Raw genomic sequence first — 25,931 nt, 5'->3', positions numbered from 1 at the left:
GCTAGAGAAAGGGGAGGATCCGCCGCATCTCAAGAAGCCGAGGCAGAGTGGCTGCGAGGAGTCTCATAGATCCCTTGGGAGAAGACTGGTAGTTCTGCCCCGTGACAGGCGAAAGATTGGACGGTGTGTGCCATGAGCCCGTCTGTAATTGGTTGAAGACGGGACAGGTGAACGTCAATCTCGAGCAAGGGAAGGGTCCGGTGGAACCCGGAAGAAAGAGACAAGAAGAAAAGCCGGTGAGTAGGAACGATTTAAAATTAAATCCTCCACTGGCTGAGACTGTATTTTTACCTACAGATCCAAAGGAATCGGAGACGTGGCTTCGATTAGCGCAGGGGATCATGCAGGTGGAAAACGACCGTGTATTTAAAGAAAAGCTGGAGAGGAAGGTGGTCACGTCACAGCAGACTGAACGTCACAGGGCGGAATGGGCGCGACGCTGGAAACTTTGGCTGGAGGTTTGTGACGGTAAAGGTAAGCGAAACCGTTACCAGAGATAAAAAGGGAGGTGCGAGCGAATTCATTCCTGGATCGCGTGGTTCCAGGGACTTAGTAGCTGCATCTCCGACAGTGGGAGAAATAAGAAGGGCTGATCGCTGGGAAGGAGGGGAGCCAGGATGCCGGCTGACTAGTGCCCAGGGTCTTAGTGCTCTACCGCCAGAGCCAGCATCACGCTCGCGTCAGATTGTAGGGGCACAGGCGGCAAGGGGTCTTTTCCTCTTCCATAGGAAGACCCAGGCCGTCAGAAAGCCCCAGAGGAATAGGGAGAATCGGAGGAGGAAAGCCCGGTTCTTCCTACAGTGTGAGTAGTAAGTTCATGAGCACACGTAAGGGGACAAACGGTCCACTACAGGAGCTGTGGGGTGCTCCTCACTCAGCAAGAGCGATTTCCCTAAGTACCCGGAGGACGGGGAATGGAAACAAAAGGAGCAGGTGCCAAGGTTTTGGCGACCAGAGTGCTGGTCACAGGGGGGAGCGTTGGCCCTATTTCAAAGTAAAGAAAGCCAGACAGTGGCATCAGGGCAACGTCTCCGCCCCGGTGTCTGTTTTGTTTTATACAGGGCCAAGCCGGGGAAAAACAGAGATTGCCCGCTTCGTTATACATTCACGGGACAGGCCACTTCAAAGGACTGTTCTTCGCTGGAAAGGGGGCACTGTCGCAGGTGGCCAGGATGATTACCTGGCCAGGACGCCAGAAAGGACCGGAAGGTGGCAGGAATAGCTTCCGGGCCACGAGGGCACAACCGCCATGGAGCAAGAAGAGGACCACGGGAAAGGAGAAAGACTTGTTGGGACCCGTGGCCACCGCCTGGGGGCGCTAATAAAACCTCGTGGGACCCGGATATTGTTACTTCCACCACACTCGGCAAGATGACGGAGGAATCTGCCAGCCCCTGAAATGAAGGGATTGTGTTAAAAAATGCTTTAGTTGCCTCACATTTTTATGCAATTGTTTTGTTCACCCCACTGAATTAAAGCTGAAAGTCTGCACTTCAACTGCATCCGAGTTGTTTCATTTAAAATTCATTGTGGTAATGTACAGAACCAAAATTAGAAAAAAAGTTGTCTCTGTCTTCGTAATTTATGGACCTAACTGTATATACATACATATACATACATATGCATATACGTATATATACATACATATACATATACGTATATATACATACATATACATATACGTATATATACATACATATAATATACGTATATACAGTCTGGCCAAAATTATTGCACCCTGGAATTTTCCCAGAAAATGCACCATTTCTCCCAGGAAAATTGTATGCAATTACAAATGTTTTGGTATACACATGTTTATTTCCTTTATGTGCATTGGAACAACACAAAATAATAGAGAAAAAAGCCCAAATCTGACATCATTTCACATAAAACTCATAAACCGGGCTGGACAAAATTATCAACACCCTCAACTTAATATTTGGTTGCACTCGCTTTGGAAAAAATAACTGAAATCAAGCCACTTCCTATAACCATCAACAAGCTTGTTACACCTCTCAACTGGAATTTCCGACCACGCATCTTTTGCAAACTGCTCAAGGTCTCTCAGATTTGAAGGGCGCCTTCTCCCAACAGCAATTTTGAGATAAGTGTTCAATCGGATTTAGATCCGGACTCATTGCTGGCCACTTCAGAACTCTCCAGCACTTTGTCTTCAACTATTTCTGAGTGCTTTTAGAGGTATGTCTGGGGTCATTGTCCTGCTGGAACACCCCATGACCTCTGACGCAAACCCAGCTTTCTGACATTGGGCCCAACATTGCGCCCCAATATCTTTTGGTAGTCTTCAGATTTCATGATGCCTTGCGCACAGTCAAGGCATCCAGAGCCAGAGGCAGCAAAAATCCCTAAAACATCTTAGAACCCTCCACCATGTTTGACTGTAGGTACTGTGTTCTTTTCTTCGTAGGCCTCATTCCGTTTACAGTAAACAGTAGAATGATGAGCTTTACCAAAAAGCTCTACCTTGGTTTCATCTGTCCACAAGATGTTCGCCCAGAAGGATTTTGGCTTCCTCAAGTACATTTTGACAAACTCCAGTCTGGCTTATATTATATTTCTGTGTCAGCAGTGGGGTCCTCCTGGCTCTCCTGCCATAGCATTTCATTTCGTTTAGATGTCGACGGATAGTTCAAGCTGACACTTTTGCACCCTGAGTCTGCAGAACAGCTTGAATATGTTTTGAAGTTGATTGGGGTTGTTTATCCACCATTTGGACTATCCTTCGTTGCAGTCTTTTATCAATTTTTCTCATCCGTCCACGTCCAGGGAGATTAGCTACATTCCCATGTGTTGTGAACTTCTTGATTATGTTGCACACAGTGGACAAAGGAACATGAAGATCTCTGGAGATGGACTTGTAGCCTTGAGATTGTTAATATTTTTCCACAATTTTTGTTCTCAAGTCCTCAGACAATTATCTGCTCTTCTTTCTGTTCTCCATGCTTAGTGTGGCACACTCAGACACACAACAGAAAGGTTGAATCAACTTTTCTCCATTTTAACTGGCTTCAGGTGTGATTGCTATATTGCCAGCACCTGTTTCTTGCCACAGGTGAGTTCAAACGAGCATCATATGCTTAAAATAAAACGATTTACCCACAATTTTGAAAGGGTGCCAATAATTTTGTCCGGCCCATTTTTGGAGTTCTGTATGACATGATGTCAGATTTGGCTTTTTTTTCTCTGTTTTTTGTGTTGTTCCAATGTGCATAAAGGAAATAAACATGTGTATACCAAAACACTTGTAATTGCAACAATTTTCTGGGAGAAATGGTGCATTTTCTGGACAAATTCCAGGGGTGCCAATAATTTCGGCCATGACTGTATACACACATATACGTATATATACAGTACATACATATATATATATCTGTATATTTATACACACATGCTGGGAGGACCGAGGGAGCAAGCATAACCAGAGCATTACCTCCCCCGGGAAGCTAGTTGGCAACCCCCCCCTGGGTTGCAGAGGTGCCTCAGACTCCCACAGGGCTTCATGGGAGTTGGACTGTAGTGCAGCCCTGTTGGGATCTGCAGGCGCTGCCAGGGAGTGCTGCGGCAGCAGCTGCTGAGCCCTTATGGGCAGTTCTTCCACCACACCCGGAAGTGCTGCTTTAAACGAGTATAAAAGGAGTCAGCAACCACTACTCGGACAGCCAGAGACAGAGCGACGAAGCTTGACCCGAGGAGTGAAGGAGGAGAAGGAAAGAGTGAAGAAAGAAACTTGTGGTATTGTGCTGTGCTTGTGCTTGGTCTGTTTCATACTTATGTGGAACGGGGAAGGCGTTTCCCACAAAGGAAAAATAAAATCAAGACTGTGCATTGAACTTGTGTCCCATGCGTGTCTGTGTCAGGTTCAGCTGGCGGTATCAGCCTGGTGGGCCACAATATATACATATTGTGGGGTACGGCCTGGACACAGACAGGCAGACACTCTAGGTACAAAACCCAACACACGTTTATTATACATTTTACAGTGAAACAGCACACAACCCACTTTCACACCCAAAGTCCAGGCCTCTCACAATACCTTTCTCTTTTCAGTTCTTGGTGTGGCGGAAGTGCGAGCTGTACATCTGGAAGCACTCTGGGTGTCCCTGGTCTTCTTCCCCACAGCACTTCCGGGTGTGGAGGAAGTGCTGAAGGCCAAGGCTCTTCAGGCATCGGGGCGCCCCCTGGCGGTGACCACAAGCCCCTATAGGATTGAGCTTCTATGCTCCTTCCCCGTGGTCCCCCACAGCCACCAGGGCGGCCGCCCCCTAGTGGTCTGGAGGAGGTGTAATATATACATATATATATTCATACACATACACATTTATATATCTCACTTTAATGTGCTCTTACATTGGCAGGGATCCGGTCAGTCAAAGAACACAAAACTAGTGAATTACCTGTATTAGGTAATTACCTCAGCAGGCTCCTATCAATTATGGAGAATCCACTGCATCCACTAAACAGTGTCATTTCCAGACAGAGGAGCAGCTTCAGTGACAGTCTGCTGTCAATGTCCTGCTCCACTGACAGACTGAGGAGATCGTTCCTCCCCCAAACTATGTGACTCTTCAATTCCACCCGGGGGGGGGGGGGGGGGGTAAACTTTAACATTATTCAAAGTTATTGTCTATTTTTACCTGCATTTTTATTACTCTTTAATTTAATATTGTTTTTTGTATCAGTATGCTGCTGCTGGAGTATCTATTAGTATCCTAATAAAACATATGTAAATCTCCTAAAATCCTGAACAATGCATCAGAGTATGACATGTCTATTATGATGCTATTTTGTCAGTCTCAACTGCTCTCTTTTTGGAGTCTAATTGACTTCCATACAGAAACACCAGTTTGTAACAGGTATAGAACAAGGTAGTGGATATTATGAAAAACAAATCTGGGCTTATTCATTTCATTTTGCAACAGTATCCCTATTGGTCCCAGAATTGTGGTTTAAGAGCTGTAATATTGCCTCCCTGAGATAAAGCAAGCACAAGTGGACCAAGAGATACAGAATATCTTAGGGTCCATGAAAAAAGTTCAAGGGTCTCATTCAGTTGAAATATCTCCATGCCAAACCTGACGGCACAAAACGCTTTCATAATGACTAGGTCTCACTTTGGAATCCCAACCTCTTATGTCTCTTTGTTGTTAATTCTTTCGTATATTTTAATAAGTCTGCTTCTTGTTACCCACTTTGGTAGACTTTTTGAAAAGGTAAAAAATTAAGAAAATCCCAAACTTGGAAAAAAGTCTACATATAAAAAATATGAATGCATATAATAACAAAGACCTTGTCTGGAAAACTGCATGTCACCCTAAAAAATAATTTAATTTTCAAAGTACCTGACATACTGTACTTTCCAATAACACAGAGGATGGCTTTAACCATTTTAATACTTCTGTACAATGAAAATGTGTTTTATAGTATTTTCTTTAAATGGTTATTATTGAAAAAAACATCTGAGAGTTGCACAGTACCAGTGAACAAGCATAACGTTTTAACATTATATTTTTTTGATTTTCAAATCCTTTTCAATTGATCTTGAAGCACCTGTTCCTAGGGATTGAATGGATTGGCTTGTTCAACACTGTACTTGTCACACCATTCATTACAAGGTGATGCAGACGGAAAGTGAAGAAGAGTCCATTATCTTATTCATTTACTCCATCAACTCAAAATAGAGAATGCTTACCTGGTATCTGTTTGATGGATAGACAGGATGTCTGTCGTATTGTGAGCCATTACCCATTAGACCTGCACCATCTTCGAGACTCATCTCAGTTCTCGTCTGTCTATGATGTATAATGTCATGGTCAAAAGTGAATAAGGATTATAGAAAAGTTGAAGTTTACATTAATTTAACTAATGTAAGTAACTATAACTCTATAATAGAGTGTGGCACTGAAGTGCTAAATGACAAGTAAAACTGATAATCCATTCATCCATCCACTATACCTCATTAATCCAGTTCTGGAACCACCCCACCTACATTGAAGGCAGTAAACAACCTTGGATGGAATGGCAGTCCTTCATAGGGTACACTCATTAACATATTTATTAAATCATATGTTTAATATACTGTTTGTTTTTAGAGTTTACCAGTCAACATTAAACCATATATTACTTTGTACCACCTCTTTCTCATTTCATAGTAATGAATGTAACTTTTGATACAATGAAAAGTTTATTACAAATACAGAACTATTTAATTGACAAAAAAAGAAATACTTAAATACTAGCGCAAACTTTAAAAGATAATACAAATATCTAAAAAATAAAAGGTAGATGCTTACCTTTTCTGCATTGAACAGCAGCAGCAAAATACAGACTGAATAGTATTGTCTGCAAACAAAAGCAATGTAATACATTAAAGGAGAATAAAGTATATGTACAGTATTGTTTCAAAATCCTATTTGATATGACTGATTGTCACTGTACATTATGAGTGAGACAATATTATTTTTATTTTTAAGTGTCCTGTGATGGACATCCAGGGATTTTCCTACCTTGTGCCAGGTGCTGCCTGCAATGACCTCCACCCCACTTTGATCCTTAAATGAATTAAGTAGGTTTGTGAATATATATCTCACTATGTACAGTATATATACCGTATATGCTCATGTATAAGTTGGGTCTTGAAACCCGAAAAATCGATCATAAAATCAGATCTTGACTTATACGGCCGTTCAAAAATGCGACCCTTACATTTTTTTTTTAACATTTTCTTGCTTTCTCCAATCTCGCACATGTTTCTCAGATACATCAAATTTTGTTACAGCAGTGCAGTTACCAATTTCTTTCGCCACTACAACGACTGTTAATTTAAAACAAGCTTCATATTTTCTTCTGATCGAACGCTCCATCATAGATAAGGGATGCTCTTACGATAAATGTGTATGAGGGTGTGAAACACAAAAAACAAAACAGTGCAAATGTCGCTTCAGAATAATTTGGATATTACCGTGTGGTCACGTAGGCACAATACAGAATAAAAAAGGCAGTATGCTCCGTGGTTACTCTCTCAGGTGGGCGTTAACATAATAATCTCTTGGACCAATAGCATGAGTATTCTGCATTCGACTTATAACAACCATCCATCCATCCATCCATCCATCCATTTTCCAACCCGCTGAATCCGAACCAACATTATAAAATACCAGAAATTATACGGTAAAATCAAGCCCCGACTTATCTGTGGGAGATTGTCCATTGAAAGGTAATTTTCAGTCATAGCCTTTTTTTCAATTTCCCTTTCTCAGCCATTATTTTTTTACTGAGTCTAGAAAAAAAAGTAAATCTACCCAGAATGTTTACATATATATACACATATACATATATATATATGCACATATAAATACATATACATATATATGTGTACAATTGTATTTATTTATTTATACATTAGTTAGTTACTGGTTTTGACATCTATTTTGTACATTTCATTTTCTTTTTCTTCATTAAATTTTTTGGTTGTTGCTTTGAAGTCCATTGCTCCAAGGATATGCTGCATCTAGGATGAAAAAAGCAGCCAACAATGATCAACAAACAATTTCCAGAAGATTGTTGGTGGGTGCCTAAGCACCTGCCTGTTTTGCTGCAAATACTGTTTTTGAGCCATTTGTTGCCCTTGAAAACATATGGGACTTCATTAAGACATTATTAATATTATGTTGGCTTGTCATGATAGCAGTAGACACCTAAACACTCCTTGTGAATAACAGGAACATTATAAATGTAATGAACAGGGACCACAGGCAATTTGAAAAGTCACCAGTATCGGCAGCAGAATACATGCACCAGAAATAGCAATTTTGCATCTTTTTTCAGTTTCAAAATTCATTAGGCACTAGTGATTAACCAATTCTTTAAAAACATCACTTAAAATTGTAACAAGGAACTTATTAGAAATTATCAAACTAGCTTTTAAAACCATATCAAACACGTACATGTTCAGTGTTGCTGATGTCATTTTTCTAGAGTAAAGTGAGACACAGTATTTCATTTGTTCATTATAAGGTAATATGCTGTGTGGTAACCGGCTGGGGTTCATGCCCGGCCAGGATGCCCAGGAGGAGGGCTTATACCTCCTCGAGAACACGAGGGGGCGTCCTCCCTGGTTGCTGTGGGGGCCACGGGTACAGAGTTTGGACGCTCTACCCTGTAGGGGCCCGTGGTCACCGCCAGGGGGCGCCCCGATGCCTTGGGAGCCCTGGACCACAGTACTTCCGCCACACCCGGAAGTGCTGGGGGGAAGAGGATTGGGGACACCCGGAGGACTTCCGGATACACCACCAGAGCTTCCGCCACACAGGGGTGTGGCCACAGAAGCTCATTGGGATGCACCTGGAGTCCATCCGGGGTGGATAAAAGGGGCCGCCTCCCTCCAGTCATGGGCAAGAGTCGGGTGGAAGAGGACGAAGCTTGGTGAAGAGGAGTGGAGGCGGACAAGAGACTGAGAAGGCATTGTGTTGTGACCAGGACTTAAGGAGTGATTGGTGCTGCGGCACTGGGTATTGTGCACTATGATGTATGTAAATAATGTAAATAAACGTGTGTTGGGTGATAACATCTTGTCTACCTGTCTGTGTCCGGTCTGTTCCCCACAGCTGTCACAAAAATACAAGAAATACATGACAGACTAACATGAGACAGTTTTTATAGTTTGCTGAGTGGTTTTCTGCAGTTCTTGTTGTTTTGTAGTGGTAGGGTTCCAGGATGACCCTATTCTCCTATTCAGTCTCTTCAGTATGTAAACTGAATAGAATCCTCTATATTTCATCTATATCCCTCATATCCCTTTTATATTTCTAAACTCAGGTAACTAGATATCATACCAAAACAGGCAAGAGAAAAGATTTGTACTTTTATTCATACATACATAGATAAACTTAGGATTTCCAACTGTGTCCAAAATGTAAGCAATTAAATAAGTGTTGCCAAAAACATACAACCTGATTAATAAACAGTTTATCTTGTTTACTTAGTCTCTGTATGTGTCAATGAAGGTATTCTTATCCTGAACTGGTTTCGTAATTTAACTTTGACACAACCAATACCCCACCAAGAGATAGAAATGTTGGGAAACCTGTCATATTATTTTCAACTGTCCCAAACCTCAACAAACCAAGGTAATGTGGATGAAATCAAAGCAGATGGTACTTTGTTATTGCCGTTTGTTCATCTATTGTATGTCCAACCCTGGTGTAAAACTGGTGTGCTGAATAAGCACACTACCTTCCTGGATCTGGGAGCAATACAGTAATTGTTGTCTTTGGTTTAGTGCCCATGTAACAAGTAAGCAGTTTAAAATGTCCACTTGCCTGTATACATGCGGATATAATGGTGTACCTGACAAATGTAGTTACCCTCACTTGCAGATGTGTGAAAAAAGTGTGTCCAAGTCATAGTACTGCATATCAAAATTCTCCCAATGTGACTAGCCTAAAATTAGATGCTACATACAAGCACATGGAAAATCCCCAGTCAGAGTTAAACCAGTTTCTTCGAATTCTGTCAGGGCACCACAAATAAAAGTTTCAGAGTCCTCATATTTTACCTTCAATTGGAAAAAGTAACACTAAAGGGACACCACACTACAACTTGCTCTCATGCAATATCAACATGCCAGACCTCTAGCCTTTGTAATTGCAAGCAGGTATGATGACATCAGACTTGGGGAATACTTCTGTGGAGAGCAACTGAAGGCATTTCAGCTAATCAGGTTGCCTCCAAGTTTTTACAGACTTTAAATCTACCACTTCTACTTAAAAGAGAACAACAAAATGATGATTCTTGAAAACATGAAAGAAAAGGTGTAGTTTCCCTAAACGGGAAAGAAAGATACACTAGGCGAGAAAGACACAACAATGTCCTCGTTTTGTATTATACAATAATTTTATATTGAATAGTACAAATCAGGGCAATGTATGCCAACAGCTATTAACCTCCCACCCACATCATTGCATTTAACACAGTTGTAATTGTTATTGTTGTTCATTGTCTGCCATTTTTTATTTATTTGAGAAAGATGGACAGATAGATCGATCAATCGATCGATCTTTATTTGTCACAGAAGGTCAAGTAATATATAGACTATATATTTAAAAAAACATTTTGGTTAGGAATTTTGTTTTATTAGTTTTGGTTGCTTGAGCCTTTTGAGTTAACATTCTACTGTAGTCATTACCAGTCTTGCCTGTTTTCACGATTCAGCCTGCTCTTTACTTAATTTTATACTCAGGCTTTTTCACCGTTAATGAAAAGGAGACATATTTTTAATTCAAGAAGGTGTGTACTATAAACAGCATGCCTACATTATGGGACACATTTAACAAAACCCTTAAAAAAATAGAACTGCAGTTTTATTGGATAGAAGTAGACATAGAGGTTTTTTGCACAATTCTGTACATCTTGCCCTTAATATGAATTAAATCAAATCATAAAATGACTGGTGCTGACTCTATTAAAAGACATTAGTACTGAAAAACTACTATCACTTGTCAGGGAACACATAAAAAATGCTCAGGGGTATAAACCTCACAGGAGATTAAAGGAACAGGCATATTACATTAATTGGCTAAACCCTTGGAGGGAATAGGGAGAGATGTCAAGAAGTGATGAACATTGTGCTATTCCCCCAAACATTACAACTAAATTAAAGACACCATTTGAGTCCTCATTAACAAAAACAATTGTGGATGGTAACAGAATAGTTAGCAGATATAACCAAACATCAATGAATGTGTGCCTAATACACAACATGTCTGAACAATATCCTTACAATATACAGTAAAATACTTGTACATCCTCAAACATAAAAAACAAGAAATACTGTTCCCACTATAGTTTTACTGAACTCTAGAGCAGAATCATCACTGAATGACCTCAAGACAATTCTGAGAAATATACCTATCCTTATAACACTTAATTTCTCTCCTTATATCTCCCATACTGATGCACTGGACAGTACGAGTCAGATCATCGGCAAAGAACACCACCCTGTGATGTACTATATTTGGGTCAGAAACAATCTGGGCAAGGATAAGAGGTATGCCGCACTCAAAAACTTAAGACGCCCTAGCTATTGAATGGTAACATTTTGGAAGGTCTTGGCTGCCTGCACAGCATTTTCAGTTGAATAGGAAACATGATGGTAAACAGGTGTAGAACCACAGAATAGACGACAGAAGAAGGGAGGTCTACTATATCTCTCTTATGGACAGATTTGTCGTCCTCCTTCTTTGAGCCTTCACTATGCTTAAATCAGGAACATCCAAAGAATGAAAACAACTTTATGGATAAAGTCTGACATCTCCTTGATCTCAATTAGTCCTTGCTGCCTGTTAAACAATAAGGGCAGAGGATCTTCACAAATCTTCCTATGCCGAAATTATTCTGTAAGTTTGTTTCTAAGATGATTCCACTATTTTGCTGAAAAACATTTTTAGAAAGCCTTAGCCAGTGTGGTAGATACAGGCATTGTCGACCCCTTGAACCCTCAGACCACACGTCAGACACCAGATAAAAGTCCAAAATGAATTTATTATTATAATAAATGTGCACAAAGTACCCTCCCTCCACTCCACAATACTTAATAAATCAATAATCACTAATTAATAATCACAATCCTCCACTCCCAGACGCGTTGCCACCTTTCCACCCAGCTCAGCTCGCCGTCTGGGATTTCCCATGGTCCTTTTATAGTCCCTGACCCGAAGTGTTTCCAATCCCTCAGTCCATGTGATCTCCCATCACTTCCAGGTCAGATAAAAATCCTCTTCTTCATCCAGGAAGCACGTCATTTTCCTTGTCGCCTTGCCTATGACGTACTTCCAGGTTATAGGGCATGTAGAATTCCCTGTTCCTCCCTACAGCGTCTCCTGGAGGTCCCCATGGTATCCAGCAGGGCTGGTTGTAAAAACTACAAGTTCCATGAGGCCCTGCTGGAATTCGGGGAACCTCTATGCCGCAGGGAGAGCTCCATCTGGCGGCCTGGGGGTGTTGGCCGGGATGACAGGCCGGCCATCCCTCAAACCAGAAAAGACATTTAACCACTTTTTTTTCTACACCTTAATCAAACCATATATCATATGCATTTATCTGATGACCTTTGTCCTCTTATATTATAGTACCTCAATGTCAGGTCCCCTATGTTGTACAAAGTACTCAATAGCCATATTTGAGTTAAAGTAGAAAAATATTTCTTAAAAGACAAACTAGAGAGACACTCACTGATTCCTTGACCTCCAAAGTTACCGGTTCAATGGGGTCCATCGCAGGGGTTTCACTACTTCTTGGGCAGAGCTGCTGGTTTTCTTGTGATGAGGAGAGGGGTGTCAGATACATAATCATAGGGAGCGTTTTACAGGGTTGTGCTGGACAAATACTGTACATAGAGAAGAGTATGCATAACTTTTATTCTGTCTGTTTCCTTTGTTTGGAGGAAGAGAAAAACCCTGAGGACCACTGAAGTCATTTCCCTGTTGGCTGGGACCCTGCCCCTTCCTGTTCAGAAATTCTATACTTGCAAGTTCTCCCAGAAGTTGGGGGTCACTCAAGGATCAATTAAGGAGGAACACAGAGCTCTGTGCTTCTTTTCTTCTTAAAAACCACAGTGGCATGCTCATTCAAGTGTTATAGTTGTACTTGAATGAGAAGTAGAACATACAGCTGAAGGTTTAAGTAGACATATTAAAATATACAATTTTGTTGAAATGCTAATGATGATTTCAGACATGGTACATGTATTGCCTACTTGTTGAAAGAGCAAGATGTTAACTTAGCAGAAATAAACACACAAAACCATTTATCATGGAACTGAAAGACACTCCTGGCAGACATTTTCAAAATCTTCCACATCTTTCAGTTGAATGGTCAGACATTCATTTTGACTGTGCACATGCTAATGATGTGTCACTCAAGGCTACAATTCATTATAAGTACACAAGTTTGGTTCTTAATCACCTAGATGGAAGACTTCTTGATATTGCTAATCATTTCATGCTTTTCAAGACTTCTCAATGTTGAAAGTCATAATCAGAGGGAGAATGCTGAGATTCTTTTTAATTAGTAATTAAAAAATGGCAGTCCTGCAGGCTTAAACTATGCTATTAATAAAAAGATTACGTCATTGAATAAAAAATTATTAAAGGGCAGTCAAACAATAATCTAAATCCAAAACATATAGCCTACTACTAAAATTAGCAACAACATCTGAACTGAAAGAGTCTTTTTCAAATTCAACAAAACTAGCTTCTGTTGGGCTGGTCATATCTGTGTGCACAACTAAATGCAAATGGGAATTTTTTGCTCAAAAATTAATAAAAAACATGTCTGTGGAATCACAGGAGTGTTAAATAATCTAATTTGAATTTCCTTGGAGGGGCCAGATCAATGTAAATTTGATTATGAAAAGGTTGCAGACTCCTTAGCGTTTAAGAAATGAAGAATTAATGTGTATAATGTTAAGCTTAGTAATAGTGTTGATCTGAGAAATTTGGCAAAGCGTTTTTTTTCTCAGTGAACGTTTTGTATTCATTGGTGACCTTGTTTGCCGAATACTTTTCTGGAAATTGGTCCTGTGGTCTGCATAGGGGGACTTTTTTTTACCTCTAGAGCTACATGATGCTTTGCGAGGCCAGTGTGTGACATCACAGACCTGCAGAACTTTCATACTGTAAGATTATTGGTGAGCTGTTTTGTGCTGTAATGCAGTGCCCCCACAATGCATGTGTTTAAAAAAAAAAAAAAAAAAAAAAAAAAACTTGCAGTATTTTCATTTGAGGGGTACATTCGCTGACCATAATAAGGATGTTATGAGTACTGCCACTGGACATATAACCCTTATCCCTGTGCATAAATAATTAGCCATGTGTCCAGCTACAATCTCAAAACAAGCCTTAAAGAAGCTCTACTTATCCTCTCTCTGACATAGGAAACACAGGGAACCCTGCATAATGATAATAACAAAAGATTTACAAGGCCTTTCTGTCTTTTTCATGGAAGAAAAAAGTGCAAAGCATCTGCACAGAGATCGGAAACATAAAAAGAAAATGGAGTGACACCCTGTACCTGGACTTTAAACAATGGAATGAGGCTCTGTTTTATTGCATGGCTAATGTGTTCCTCAAGAAGGGAAATCAATGAGTAGAATGATATATGAACAGTGGTTAACACTGCCTCACAGCTCAGATCATACTTTAGGCCACAATAATCAGTCTAATATAGTTGGAAGACGCTTCTCTAACCCTAATCAATACTTTGAACACCACTGAACTATTATAACCCACTCAAAACTAGTTCAGTTCCTTCTTCCTTATCCACTTAAATGCATTTTTACAGTTTTCTGCAAAGGTCACAAACATTTCACTCATCATTACTCAGTAATCTCTAAGAGTATTAAAAGGCTTTCATTAATTAATGTCTAAAAAATACTATACTGTCTTGTTTATAATACATTCTTGCAGACACCCCACCCTACACAATTCTCGGGCAGATGGGGCATATTATCTCAGGAGGGCAGCCCATTTAGGAAAAGAAAAACTCAGCCTGCCCTCCATACAATACTGCCCAAGCTTAAATCCAACCATTCAATTACAAACCTACACCTGCAACCTGGAGAAGACACTCCAGCTTCACCTACAACGTCGAGACAACACAGGGAGCAACAGATACCAATTATAAAACTACTGCTTGACTGTCATAAAGCACGGCTCCATGGGTTGTTCCCAGTGATGGGAGTGATTCTCGGATCTCACTGGACACCTATCGCCCGCCTCAAGCTGGACAGACCCAGCCAGTATGGTGCTGTTCCACCAAGTCTGCTATCTTCAGTGGGTGCATGGAGATTAGGAACTATCCGAACAGCAGACTATGACCATCGCATCAAAGGAAAAAAAGACCTCAAAGAAAGAGACCAGCTCTAAAACTGGAAAGTTGAAATGTCCAGACAATGATGACCGGCCTTTCTGGAAACCTTCAAGATAACTACGACAGCAGGAAAACAGCTGTCATAAACAAACAGCTCAGGAGACTGAATGTGGACATTGCAGCCCTTCAGGAAACACAACTGGCAGACTTGAGCACACTGAAGGAGAAGGACTACACATTCTAACAACAGTGGAAAGACTCAGATGAGCCCAGAGAGCATGGAGTAGGCTTTGAAGTGTGCAACAGCAGGCTGAGTATGGTGGAAACAGGCAGCAATGCCTCAGAGCAACTCATAACTCTCCACCTCAACACCAACCTCAACATAGCCTTGCTTACCTTTGGGAAAAAGATCTCAAAGAGCCATGAATACTGGATGAAGCTCAGTGAGAGCATCCACATGGCTGCCATAACAGGAAATATCAGGGGAATGTATGATGGCATTAAGAAGGAACTAGGACCATCCCAGAGCAAGATGGCCTCCTTAAATTTTCCACTGGGGAAGTAATCACAGACAAAGGCCAACATATTGAGAGATGGGTAGAATATTATGCCAACCTCTACTCCAATAATAATACTGTGTCCTCCTCGGCTCTTGATGCTACTGAGCGCCTGCCAACTATGGAGGAGTTTGACACAGAGCTAACTGTAGATGAGCTCAGCAAGTCCACTGACAACTTGGTCTCAGGCAAGGCCCCAGACAGCGACGGTATCCCTTCAGATCTGATCAAGCACTGTAAGACTACCCAACTGCTTCCACTGCATGAAGTCCTGTGCCAGTGCTGGTAAGAAGGAGCTATATCAGAGGACATGATGGAATCTAAGATCAATACCCTCTACAAGAATATGTGTGAGAGAAGTGACTGCAACAACTACAGAGGCATCTTCCTCCGCAACATCCTTGACAAACTCTTTGCTCGGGTCATTTTGATCCGCCTACAGAGGTTGGCAGAACGTGTCTACCCAGAGTCACAGTGCAGCTTCCGAGCCGAGAGTTCAATAGTAGACATGATCTTCTCCCTTTGCCAACTTCAGAGGAATTGCAGAGTAACAGCAGATGCCCCTGTATGTCACTTTCATTGACTTCACCAAGGCATTCAACCTGGTCAGCAGTAATGGTCTTTTCAAGGCTCTCTTAAAGATTGGCTGCCCGACAAAACTGAAGAGCATGATCGAATCCTTCCATAACAACATGAAAGGAACATTACAGTTCAATGGCACCTCCTCCTAACCCTTTGACATTCGCAGTGATGTCAAAAAAGGCTGTGTTCTAGCTCTGACACTCTTTGTGATTTTCTTCACTATGCTCCCAAAACATGCCTTCAGCACTGTGCAGGAGGGAATCAACCTGCAGACTAGATCAGATGGCAGGCTTTTCAATCTTGCCCGCCTCAAAGCCAAGACAAAGGTACATACTGCACACCTCAAAGCCAAGACAAAGGTACGTACTGCACTCATCAGAGACATGCTGTTTGCTGGCAATGCAGCCATTGCGACCCATGCCCAACATTAACTGCAGTCACTGATGGACCGCTTCTCTAAGGCTTGCAAGGACTTTGGACTGACCATCAGTTTGAAGAAGATGAAAATCTTGGGACAGGATACATCTGTACTGTCAGTCATCACCATCAATGACTATGAACTCAATTTCGTCCATCAGTTCACATACCTCAGCTCCACCATCACCGACAACCTCTCCTTAGATATTCATATTAACAAGACGATTGGGAAGACAGCTACAACACTTGCAAGCCACACAACTCTGAAAGACAGGACCATAACACAAAGATATTTTCAGTTATTGGGTCGATCCAAAATACCCATATCGGTGCATCTCTAAATGACTAGGTTCCCAAAAAAAGTCAATGTAACTAAGAGTGGTACCATCTGCATGCAACAAATCAGAAAGAAGTTGTAAATGTCCCTCTTTTTGAGGTACATGATGACCAACTCCTGAAAGAAGTAACTTTGCCTCTTAAACTGATGTGTAGCCTAATCCATTGCAACAGTTCTTCTGATGTTTTCAGAAACAGTTTCATCGGCAGCATCTAAAAGAGCCACCAACATTGTAATTTCTTCTGATAAACCTTAAATTTACTCCCTGAAATGTGATAACTTCAACAGAATCCATTTCATCGACAGTAGTAAGCATTTTTCTAATTAATTCTTGTGCTATCTCATTTACTACCATCTCCCACACTGACGTATTGAATTAGGCATGAGCAATCTACTGAAGACAATTCACCAATCAAAACACAGTATGTGCTAGAGAACACCCTCTCAACTTTGACAAGTGAAAGTGACAGTTTTATTTCAAGCCGCATTTCATGATGCATTTGGAGGAATATTATGTATAAAATTAAATAAATAAATTAGCAACAAAAACGTATATTGTGGCAATATTTTTATTTATGCTTACATTTCATAACGCATTTATTTATCTTTGCTAACATTTCACAGTACTTTTCTATATTTGTCCTCAGTAGCAGACCTGTGCCCTACATTTCCAAAACACCTAAACCAATACACCCCAAATAAAAGATGGGAACCTTAAACCCTTGCCCAAAAGAACAAAACAGTATTATTTTGAATATTACATTTTATTCTAAAAAGCAAAACAAAATGTATTACTTTAAAATAAGGTTATTAGCAAATTGAGGCTACAAACAAGGCAAAAATCAAAATATGGGTGACGATAATCAAATCCAAAATCCAAGAACAAGATATAGCATCCGAAAAACAAAAAAACAAAATGAGAATTTACAAAATAACTTCAAATATCATAGCCCAAAAGCAGCTCTGAACAACACAAGCAAGAGCCAATACCTCAGCAATAGCTTGAAATGTCTTGTGCCTTTGTACAGGCCACAGCTAAACCACCACAGCTGCCGCCTTGGTATCAATATATAAAACACAGGAAAAATAAGATAAGTAACACACTAATCAAATTGTTATATTTAATAATGACACAAACCGATAACATCTGTGGTACTTACTTTACAATAGGGTCCAAAAAAGCCATAGTCAAGCCTGAGAGTAAAACTGGTTTCCGTAAAGCTGCACAATGCATGTCAAGGCAAGATTTACAATTAATGCCTTAGTCTGAGTTGAATTTACTCATCATTTGACCTATGTTAAGACTGCATTTCATTATTGATAAAACATTGCAAAGGACAGATTTTTACTATTAATTGAAAATAGTGAGAAGTTGGCATGTAGTTTCAGTGCAATTAGAGAGGATGCCTATAAATTCTTACTTTTAAATGTAATATAAGACTCTTAGTTTGACTTTTTTATTTTTTCCACTTGTTTTTTTAATTTAATACTTTGCTGGCAGTTTTTGTTAGTCTTCATTCTATCACATATTTTGGAGTAATACAGTACCATATACTCCTGACAGCTTACTTTGATGCTTACAATTGCTGTTTGCATTAAGGCTGCAGGGCCAGGTGTTAGATAAACAAACAAACAAAAATACAAGAAATAGGCAGAATGTGTTAGACAAACAAAAAAAATAATTTGACAGCAAGAAATAATATTACTCCTTTTAAAGTACTTTTTATATCTATTTATTAACATTGACACTTAATAAAATATTGCTGAAACAATTTATACAAAGGTTTTAGTGCATTTTACCAGTAAAAGAAAATATGTAATATTACTTTGTTAAGTTCACATGTTGTATGCACAACAATAAATATATAAACTGTCAAGTAAATTAAAAAAATGTATTTGATTATGCCTGTCGGATATCCTAAGTGCAAAATGTAAAACTCCACCTGGACTTTAAAAAAAAGCTATAAAAAGTAAATTTTTGATAGCACAAGCTGATATGGTGTGTTGTGATTTCCTGTGAGATAAACAGCTTCCTCCTCTGAAGTCCAGTACAGATTAATACACGTTAAATAAAATACTGGTGATGCTGCTACAAATTTAAACACAGCATTTTAACCCTAATTTTTTAACCTTTTTTCTCCTATCCATTGTGTTATGAGTGAGGAATAGTTATTGATTAATAAAACACTGTTAAATTAATTAACTCAATACTATTGTTTATTGTATTAGGATTACATTTTTTGTACTAATAATTATTATTTTTGCACTTGGTAGCAAGGTGGTGCAGTATGCAGTTTCCTGTGTCTGGATACTGGATTAGTTACCTGGTTTGGAGGTATTTTGCGAGGAGTTTACTTGTTATGCAATGTTTAACTAGGATTCCACCAGAGACAGTGTGTTGTCCCTACAATCCAAACAAAAGGCTGCTGGTTTGACAGCACTGTAATAAACTGCCAAACAAATCAATGTAAATGTACTGGTACAAATATTATTTTTCCAACGTTTCAATGTAAAATAGTCAACATAATATTGTCAATTTAGGTTATTTACAAACATTTATTGGCTACTCAAGTTGTATGGTAAGTACTGTAAATTAAGAAGATTCCAAAAGACTGCCATAAACTGTATTACAAGTTCAATATAATGTTACTGAAAAGAAAAAAAATAATAAACAGCCATATTTTATTTACAAGAGAACACTGTACATTTAAATCCAGCAATATACTGTAATTGTATTTTACAGTAATTAACAACAATTTCACATTATCCTTCTGGCAAAGTTTCCAGTCATTAATTGCAAATTCTACAGTAAATTTATTTTAAAGAGGTGAATCCAAAAAGGCCTAATGTGGGAATCCTCATACAAGAGACCTCAAATTGCAAGGTGTCTCATCCACAGTGGGTTCCTGCCTTGCACCTCTACAAGTAGTTGCCAGAATAAGCACCAACGTGTTATGGTACATTTATACTGGAGAGCAGCTCTAGAAAATACAAGTATGGACAGGATACTACACATCCATTACTCTGTTTTACTATTAATATTTTGCTTACACAAAGCAACAAATTTATCCCAGACCAATTTTAGATAAAATCGTTAGCTAAATAAACAAACATTAACATACACCTGATGATAAAATATTTTTAACTGACAAAGTTCCTATTTTTTATCACTGTGTTTGCCTTCTCAACAGTATCTAATGACACAGACATTCATAATTTCTGGATACCTAAAATTACAGTTAGGCACCATGTCTATAGTGCCAGAGCTCATAAACTATGCTAAGAATGTCAAGGATGCCCAACTCTCTGAATATTTGATTTTGAGGACATATTGTTTAACATCACCTAGCCATGTCAGAGCCGCTAGCTTGGCATGATGCAACAGATTCTATTTATAACATCTAGCTTATTGTTATAGCAAGTCACTGTGAAATACCTATGCTTTTCCATATTAAATGGCTAGTAAAAAAAATAAAATAAAAAGTCAGACTGGCAAAAATTGTAAATAAAAATGTCATTGATTTATCAAACCACACAATATACTGTAGTTCACTGCAACTTAATTACCATGTGATGCAACACTGGGTGGAGATAAATATTCATTTTAACATGTCACCACTATAGGCTTGGCCACTAGTCTGAACGTTTTTTGTTGGTGTACTGTATTGTTAAAATTCCCTGAGAGGGACTGGACTGCCAGCTGTAGTGTCTAGGTCTACCAGACTTTTACTACTGCTCTGTTGCTGCCTTACAGAATATAAACTCATTTCACCTGTAAAGAGTGATACTGTATATAAAATAAAATACTGTTTTTTGACAAACAGTCAGTATTTGCATAAGTAAGTTTGGCAGAGACATGTAACTTGAACAGCGTGAAAGGAATGTCCCCAAAGTTTTAATGGCTTGTCACTTGGTCATGTAGATGCTTCCTAACTTATTTATACATCCACACATTTACTAAACTCACTTTCTGCATGACAGGATTACAGGAAACAAAAAGCATGTTCCTGCATTATGGGGCATAAAAGAATTACTAATTAGTGTAGTATCAATTTGACAAATTGACAAAGCATAGAAAAGTCATGAAAAATTACAAAAAAAATGAAAAAAATAAAAATATTCTTATCCAAATTGATAATCATTACCAACTTTTAATAATCTAAAGCAGTGTCTAATTGAAAAGACATTCTCAGTATGTGATTTTTTGGCAACAGAACATTCATCCCTTGAAAACCTACACAGACACTGAGGGAACGTCCAACCTACATGCCAGAGAACCAAACCCAGCACTCTGGAGCTCTAAAGACATAGTACTTCCTGCAATATAATATGTACAGTATTTATTGTACATTAATGAGAAGAACTGCCATATTGTAGCAACTGTTCATAGTTTAATTTTGGCATGAGATCCTATGTGCAGAGTTTGCCTATTTTCACCTGTGTATGTGTGCAACTATTTCCAAAGTCCAAAGCCAGCTTGTTATTTCATTTGTCCCATTGTAAAAGCCCCTTTGCATCCATGAAGCCCCAGGAATGGGCTGCAATCTAGTCTTGGCTTGGATTCTGTCTTTGGGCCTTGGCAGCTGAAATGGGCTGTGGTTTCCTGTGATTCTGTAGTATTATACAGGTATGTAAAAGAATGTTTGGAAAAATTTTGAATTTGTGTCCAGTCACTTTCATGTCCATCTTGTTCCAAAATAAACTAACAGTTCTTTTAATGTGCACTAATTCTAATTCTCCTGCTAAAATGGAATAGATCTTTTTACACAACACAATACCTGCTCATTTCCAAGCCAAGCTTTCCAAGGATAACACTTTAATAGATTTGATCATGTGAGGTCAAACTGTTACATTCATCATGGGCAACATCTCAAGCTAGTTGATAAAAGAATATGATACAGAAACAAGGGTACCCAGCAGTGTTGAGGATAACAATAAGGTGAGCAGACACAACTCAGTCTATGTCTGATACATTAAAAAGCTTCACAAAATTTCAATCTTCTCCATGATATAAACTGATACTCAAAAAATAGCCCCCCATAATTACTGAATTTAGTACCAGGGTGACTGTAACCTGTGAAGCCATTAATGATTTGCAATCAGCTTAATTAAGAGCAAGTTGCCCTGTTTTTACATAAATCCTGCAAAGATAGAACAAACTGATCAGACGAAAATTGGAAGAAACTGATTAAATTTATTAACTTGTTAACTGATTGCAAGTAGTATGGTGTTGTACCTTGTTAGCCATTACAGATGCAATGAGAAGTCAAGCAAAATGATACATTTTACTTGCTAACTGAACCGATTACAATATACAAGATTTCGAGGCAACGGAAGCCCCTTCTTTAGGCAGATTGTAATGAACTGATTAAAAGAAAATGATAAAACACTGAGGAAAAAAAACAAGTTAGTGTTGATTCTTGTAAATTGCAAGTAAAAGGAACAGAGGTCGTAAACACAACAAATGTGACACTGACCTGCAAAAAGCAAACTCACGTGGTGGAATGGCACAGTAATTAGTCCTGCTACCTCACATATCCAGCGTTCTGGGTTTGATTGCCATATCCTATGTCGTAATATCCATGTGGGTTTTCCACCCGCCCCAATTCTCAATGACCTACTTGGTATGTAAATTGGTAACTCTAAATTGGTCCTGTGCAAGTATATGTGAAGTGTATGCATGAATGGGCACCGCAAAGGTCTGGCACCCTACTGAGCACCAATTTCTACATTGGGCCTGATGCTGCCAGGATAAGGACTGGATTAAAAATGACTGAGAATGTTATGTTTACACAACATCCTTAATCTGCTGCAGACACCGAGATAAAATTAAAAAACGTGGTTGTAAGTGTACTGAATACAAATTATGCACTGTAATACACCCCCTTGCATCGAATCGTCTAGGACAAAGCTATGAATTTGTGCTATAGAAATAAATGTTGCTCTTATAATAATATTATACTTAAACTTCATAATGTGCCATAAGACATTTGAGGCTATATCAGAACCTGTGCAGAGATGAGAAACCATGTGCATTATACATATATATAGTTTATGTCCTTCCCTTAAAGCTAGGGATACTAAACCTCTTTATTCTCAAATCTGGAAGTGAACCTAACTTAAGTCCTGAAATTTCTCAGTTAAAGAAATAGAATTCCTTCAGATAAGTGCAAAATTGTATTCAAGGCAGTGACGTGCATGGACTTCATTGTATAAACATTTTTCAAAATTCAGAGCAAAACTACTAAACTTTGTGGAAAAACTAACCTACTGATTTTTTTTCAACCAAACTGCATCCTGTCACTTTATAAAAATTCTTATCTTCTTATTTAATATGAAATTACATCTTTCCAGTAACAGAAAACTCCCCTGCAATTTATTACACTAGTCAATATTTCTTTTAAATCTAAATTATAGGCATATCTGAGGGAATAAGCAACTAACTATACATAATGACTGTCTATGGCTGTGAAAATGTAATATCTATACTTTGTATAACTATCCTTCGGCAGTGCAGTGGTTGGCATTGCCACTTAACACCATGCAGACTCTGGTGTGCATCTTGGTTACGGTGTCTTCTATGTGAATTCGGCTCTGTAGAATTTCAGGCGGTTTTCCCACACATTTCAAAGTCATGTTGTCATGTTAACTGGCTGCCTGTGGACAATTACAGTATAAGTACAGTAGTGTCTTTGTTAGTTCCCATCATAAGCCCAAGGCTGCTGGTGTAAATTCCACTTACTCAAGGCACTGTGTGGAATGGAGCTTCATGGTGGCATGGTGGTAGTGCTGCTGCCTCACAGTACGAAGACCAGGGTTCACATCCCGGATTCTCCCTGCGTGGAGCTTGCATGTTCTCCCCTTGTGTACATGAGTTTCACCTAGGTGCTCCAGTTTCCTCCCACAGTCCAAAGACATGCAGGTTAGGCGACCCTAAATTGGCCCTGGTGAGTGTGTGTTTGTGCTGTGATGAACTGGAACTCTGTCCAGAGTTTGTTCCCTGCCTTGCACCCTATGCTAGTTAGCTGGGATTGGCTCCAGCTGACTCCCCGCGACCCTGCAGGTTAGAAAATGACTAACACTGTGTGGAGTTAAGAAAATGGACTGATACACTGTATGTTTATTCAGTTCTCATTCTTGTATAAATCTTTGCGCCCCCTGACTACTACACAAGATCTCGTCAACTCTAGTACATGTAATGGAATATTTTCTTATAGACAGGAAAAGCTTTAATCTTTAGCCACTTTGCTAGCATTCTTAAGTACTGCCGGAAACCCACGCTTCCTGGCTGGCTGAAGGTAAAAACGTTTAAATGTTTTACATGGTAAAGGTCTTGGTTAAAACTACAAAGCAATTGCTGATTTTCCATTGGCAATATGATGTTTCCGTTCAAACCATACGACCTTTACTTCACATATACAGACTAACGGTGTGGATTTTTTTTCCGTAACACATAATACTTTTAAACTGAACATCTATCCTTTTTCTGAGCTCAGTTAAACCTGCTTCAGAGATACTGTCCGTCACCGCGGTGTCCATCACTTTACAAAAAAGGGTTTAACGGGCTTGCTAGCGTGCATCTACTTGTATATGTCAAAGCAACTCAAAGCCTTTGATAAACTGCTGCTAGATAGCAATCAGCCCCCCAAAAGATGTACAACAGGCAGTAGAAACGCTGTCCTTTGTTTCGGAGACACAACAAAGCCTATGTTATGCTGCTCTTAACCCAGCAGAATAAAAGATGCAACTAGCCCTTATTCTAAAGTGTTACTCCTTGGACGGGGCACCAATTTACATTCGTCAAAGATGCAAAACTATCTTGGGACTAAAAAAGTTTAATAAACCACTCATGCCTAATACATTCGTTAACGTGCGTGACCACTACAAACGCCTAACCAAGAGATCAGTGTCGTTTTAAAGCAAACGTCTAGTTTATCGTACAATGAAAGGCTCGGAGACGAAACTTAATTCTTCCGTATTTCTCCATTTGTGGGAAAAAAATTACGATAAAGGAAGGGTCTACTGTGTTTCAAATGTCTTTAACAAATTTCCTCATTTGGTTAGACCAACATCAACACATAAATAAAACTGCACGTTCAACTGTTGAAACCTCTGTGGTTCTCCCTGGCAGGTGCACTGACAATTCCAATCATGCCGAGTATTCAGATAACAAAAAATGCTAACGAACTCAGAGTTAGGCAAGAGGGTTAAGCAAATTACAGAAAGTTTTTTTTTCCGCATTACAGGTTATTCATTCCCTGCTCCCCTACCGCCTGCATATCACGTCAAGAGCTGGATCAGAAAATGGATGGATAGATTTTGAAAAAAACCCGAGGCAGCAATTAAAAAGTCAAAACAACAAACAAACAATTGAACACTGTGCAGAAGGCACGCTTCGGTACTCACAAGTCGAAAGAATCATTGCCGATGCTTAGCAAACTCGTGCTTGACTCTCAGGCGTTTACAACTTCTCCGTCGCGCGGCAGCAGCACAGCATATGAGTGCGCGTGACGTCCAGCGCGGGGGCACACGTGAGGTGCGTCATCACAGTCGGCAGGTGGCGCCCGCCGCAGCGCTTTGCACGATCCTGAAGGAGGTCCGACAACGTAAAAGCGTTGTGGATAATTTTTTTTATCCGTGTCCTTTTAATACTAAATTGTGGCAATATTGATTTTTGTATTTAATGCAATTTATTACTAGGGTTTATATTTGTACCCCGGAGATTTTTAAGGTGACATTAGATTATACTGTAAAGTCTCCGGGACCCAGCTCGTGTCACCCTATATCCAAAGTTAAGACTCCTGCTCTAGAAACAGTACAACTATTTTGGGCAAAACGTGATGATTTAGATATACAGCGCCTGGCAAAATGTATCAGACCCCAGAGCAATTCCCTAATTTTACTGAAAAACAAACAGTGCACTGAATGTTTTGTTGTCTGTAAAGTGTTTTGATTTTAAAGCACTAAAACTCAAAATGAGTTACATTGTTTTACGTGACATTTATGTTAGAAGAAAATCACAAGTATTAATAAAATTGTGAGTGGTCTCCCCTAGACTTTCTCATATACTCACATATTAATAAAGTATCTATCTATCTATGGGGATGGATATTTGAGGAGTAAACCGCAAGACAATGATTATACTTTAATAA

General features: G+C 39.4%; 1 protein-coding gene across 2 annotated transcripts in view; it reads right to left on the bottom strand.

The window, feature by feature from the left end:
• Positions 1 to 25,287, bottom strand: part of txk (TXK tyrosine kinase) — a 59,325-nt gene extending 34,038 nt beyond the window's left edge. For both annotated transcript variants that reach the window (XM_028801908.2, XM_051928358.1), the window contains exons 1-3: positions 25,186 to 25,287; positions 6,312 to 6,360; positions 5,711 to 5,810 (exon numbers count right to left, since the gene is read on the bottom strand). In XM_028801908.2, the coding sequence (XP_028657741.1) occupies positions 5,711 to 5,810; positions 6,312 to 6,360; positions 25,186 to 25,201 (165 nt within the window). In that variant the 5' untranslated portion in view covers positions 25,202 to 25,287. The remainder of the gene's footprint in view (positions 1 to 5,710; positions 5,811 to 6,311; positions 6,361 to 25,185) is intronic.
• Positions 25,288 to 25,931: the final 644 nt, after the last annotated feature.

Source organism: Erpetoichthys calabaricus, chromosome 5 (genome assembly GCF_900747795.2).
Source record: "Erpetoichthys calabaricus chromosome 5, fErpCal1.3, whole genome shotgun sequence".
In the NCBI taxonomy this organism is placed as follows: Eukaryota; Metazoa; Chordata; class Cladistia; order Polypteriformes; family Polypteridae; genus Erpetoichthys; species Erpetoichthys calabaricus.
Note: the sequence above shows the minus strand (reverse complement) of the source record. Positions and strands in the feature narration are given on the sequence as shown.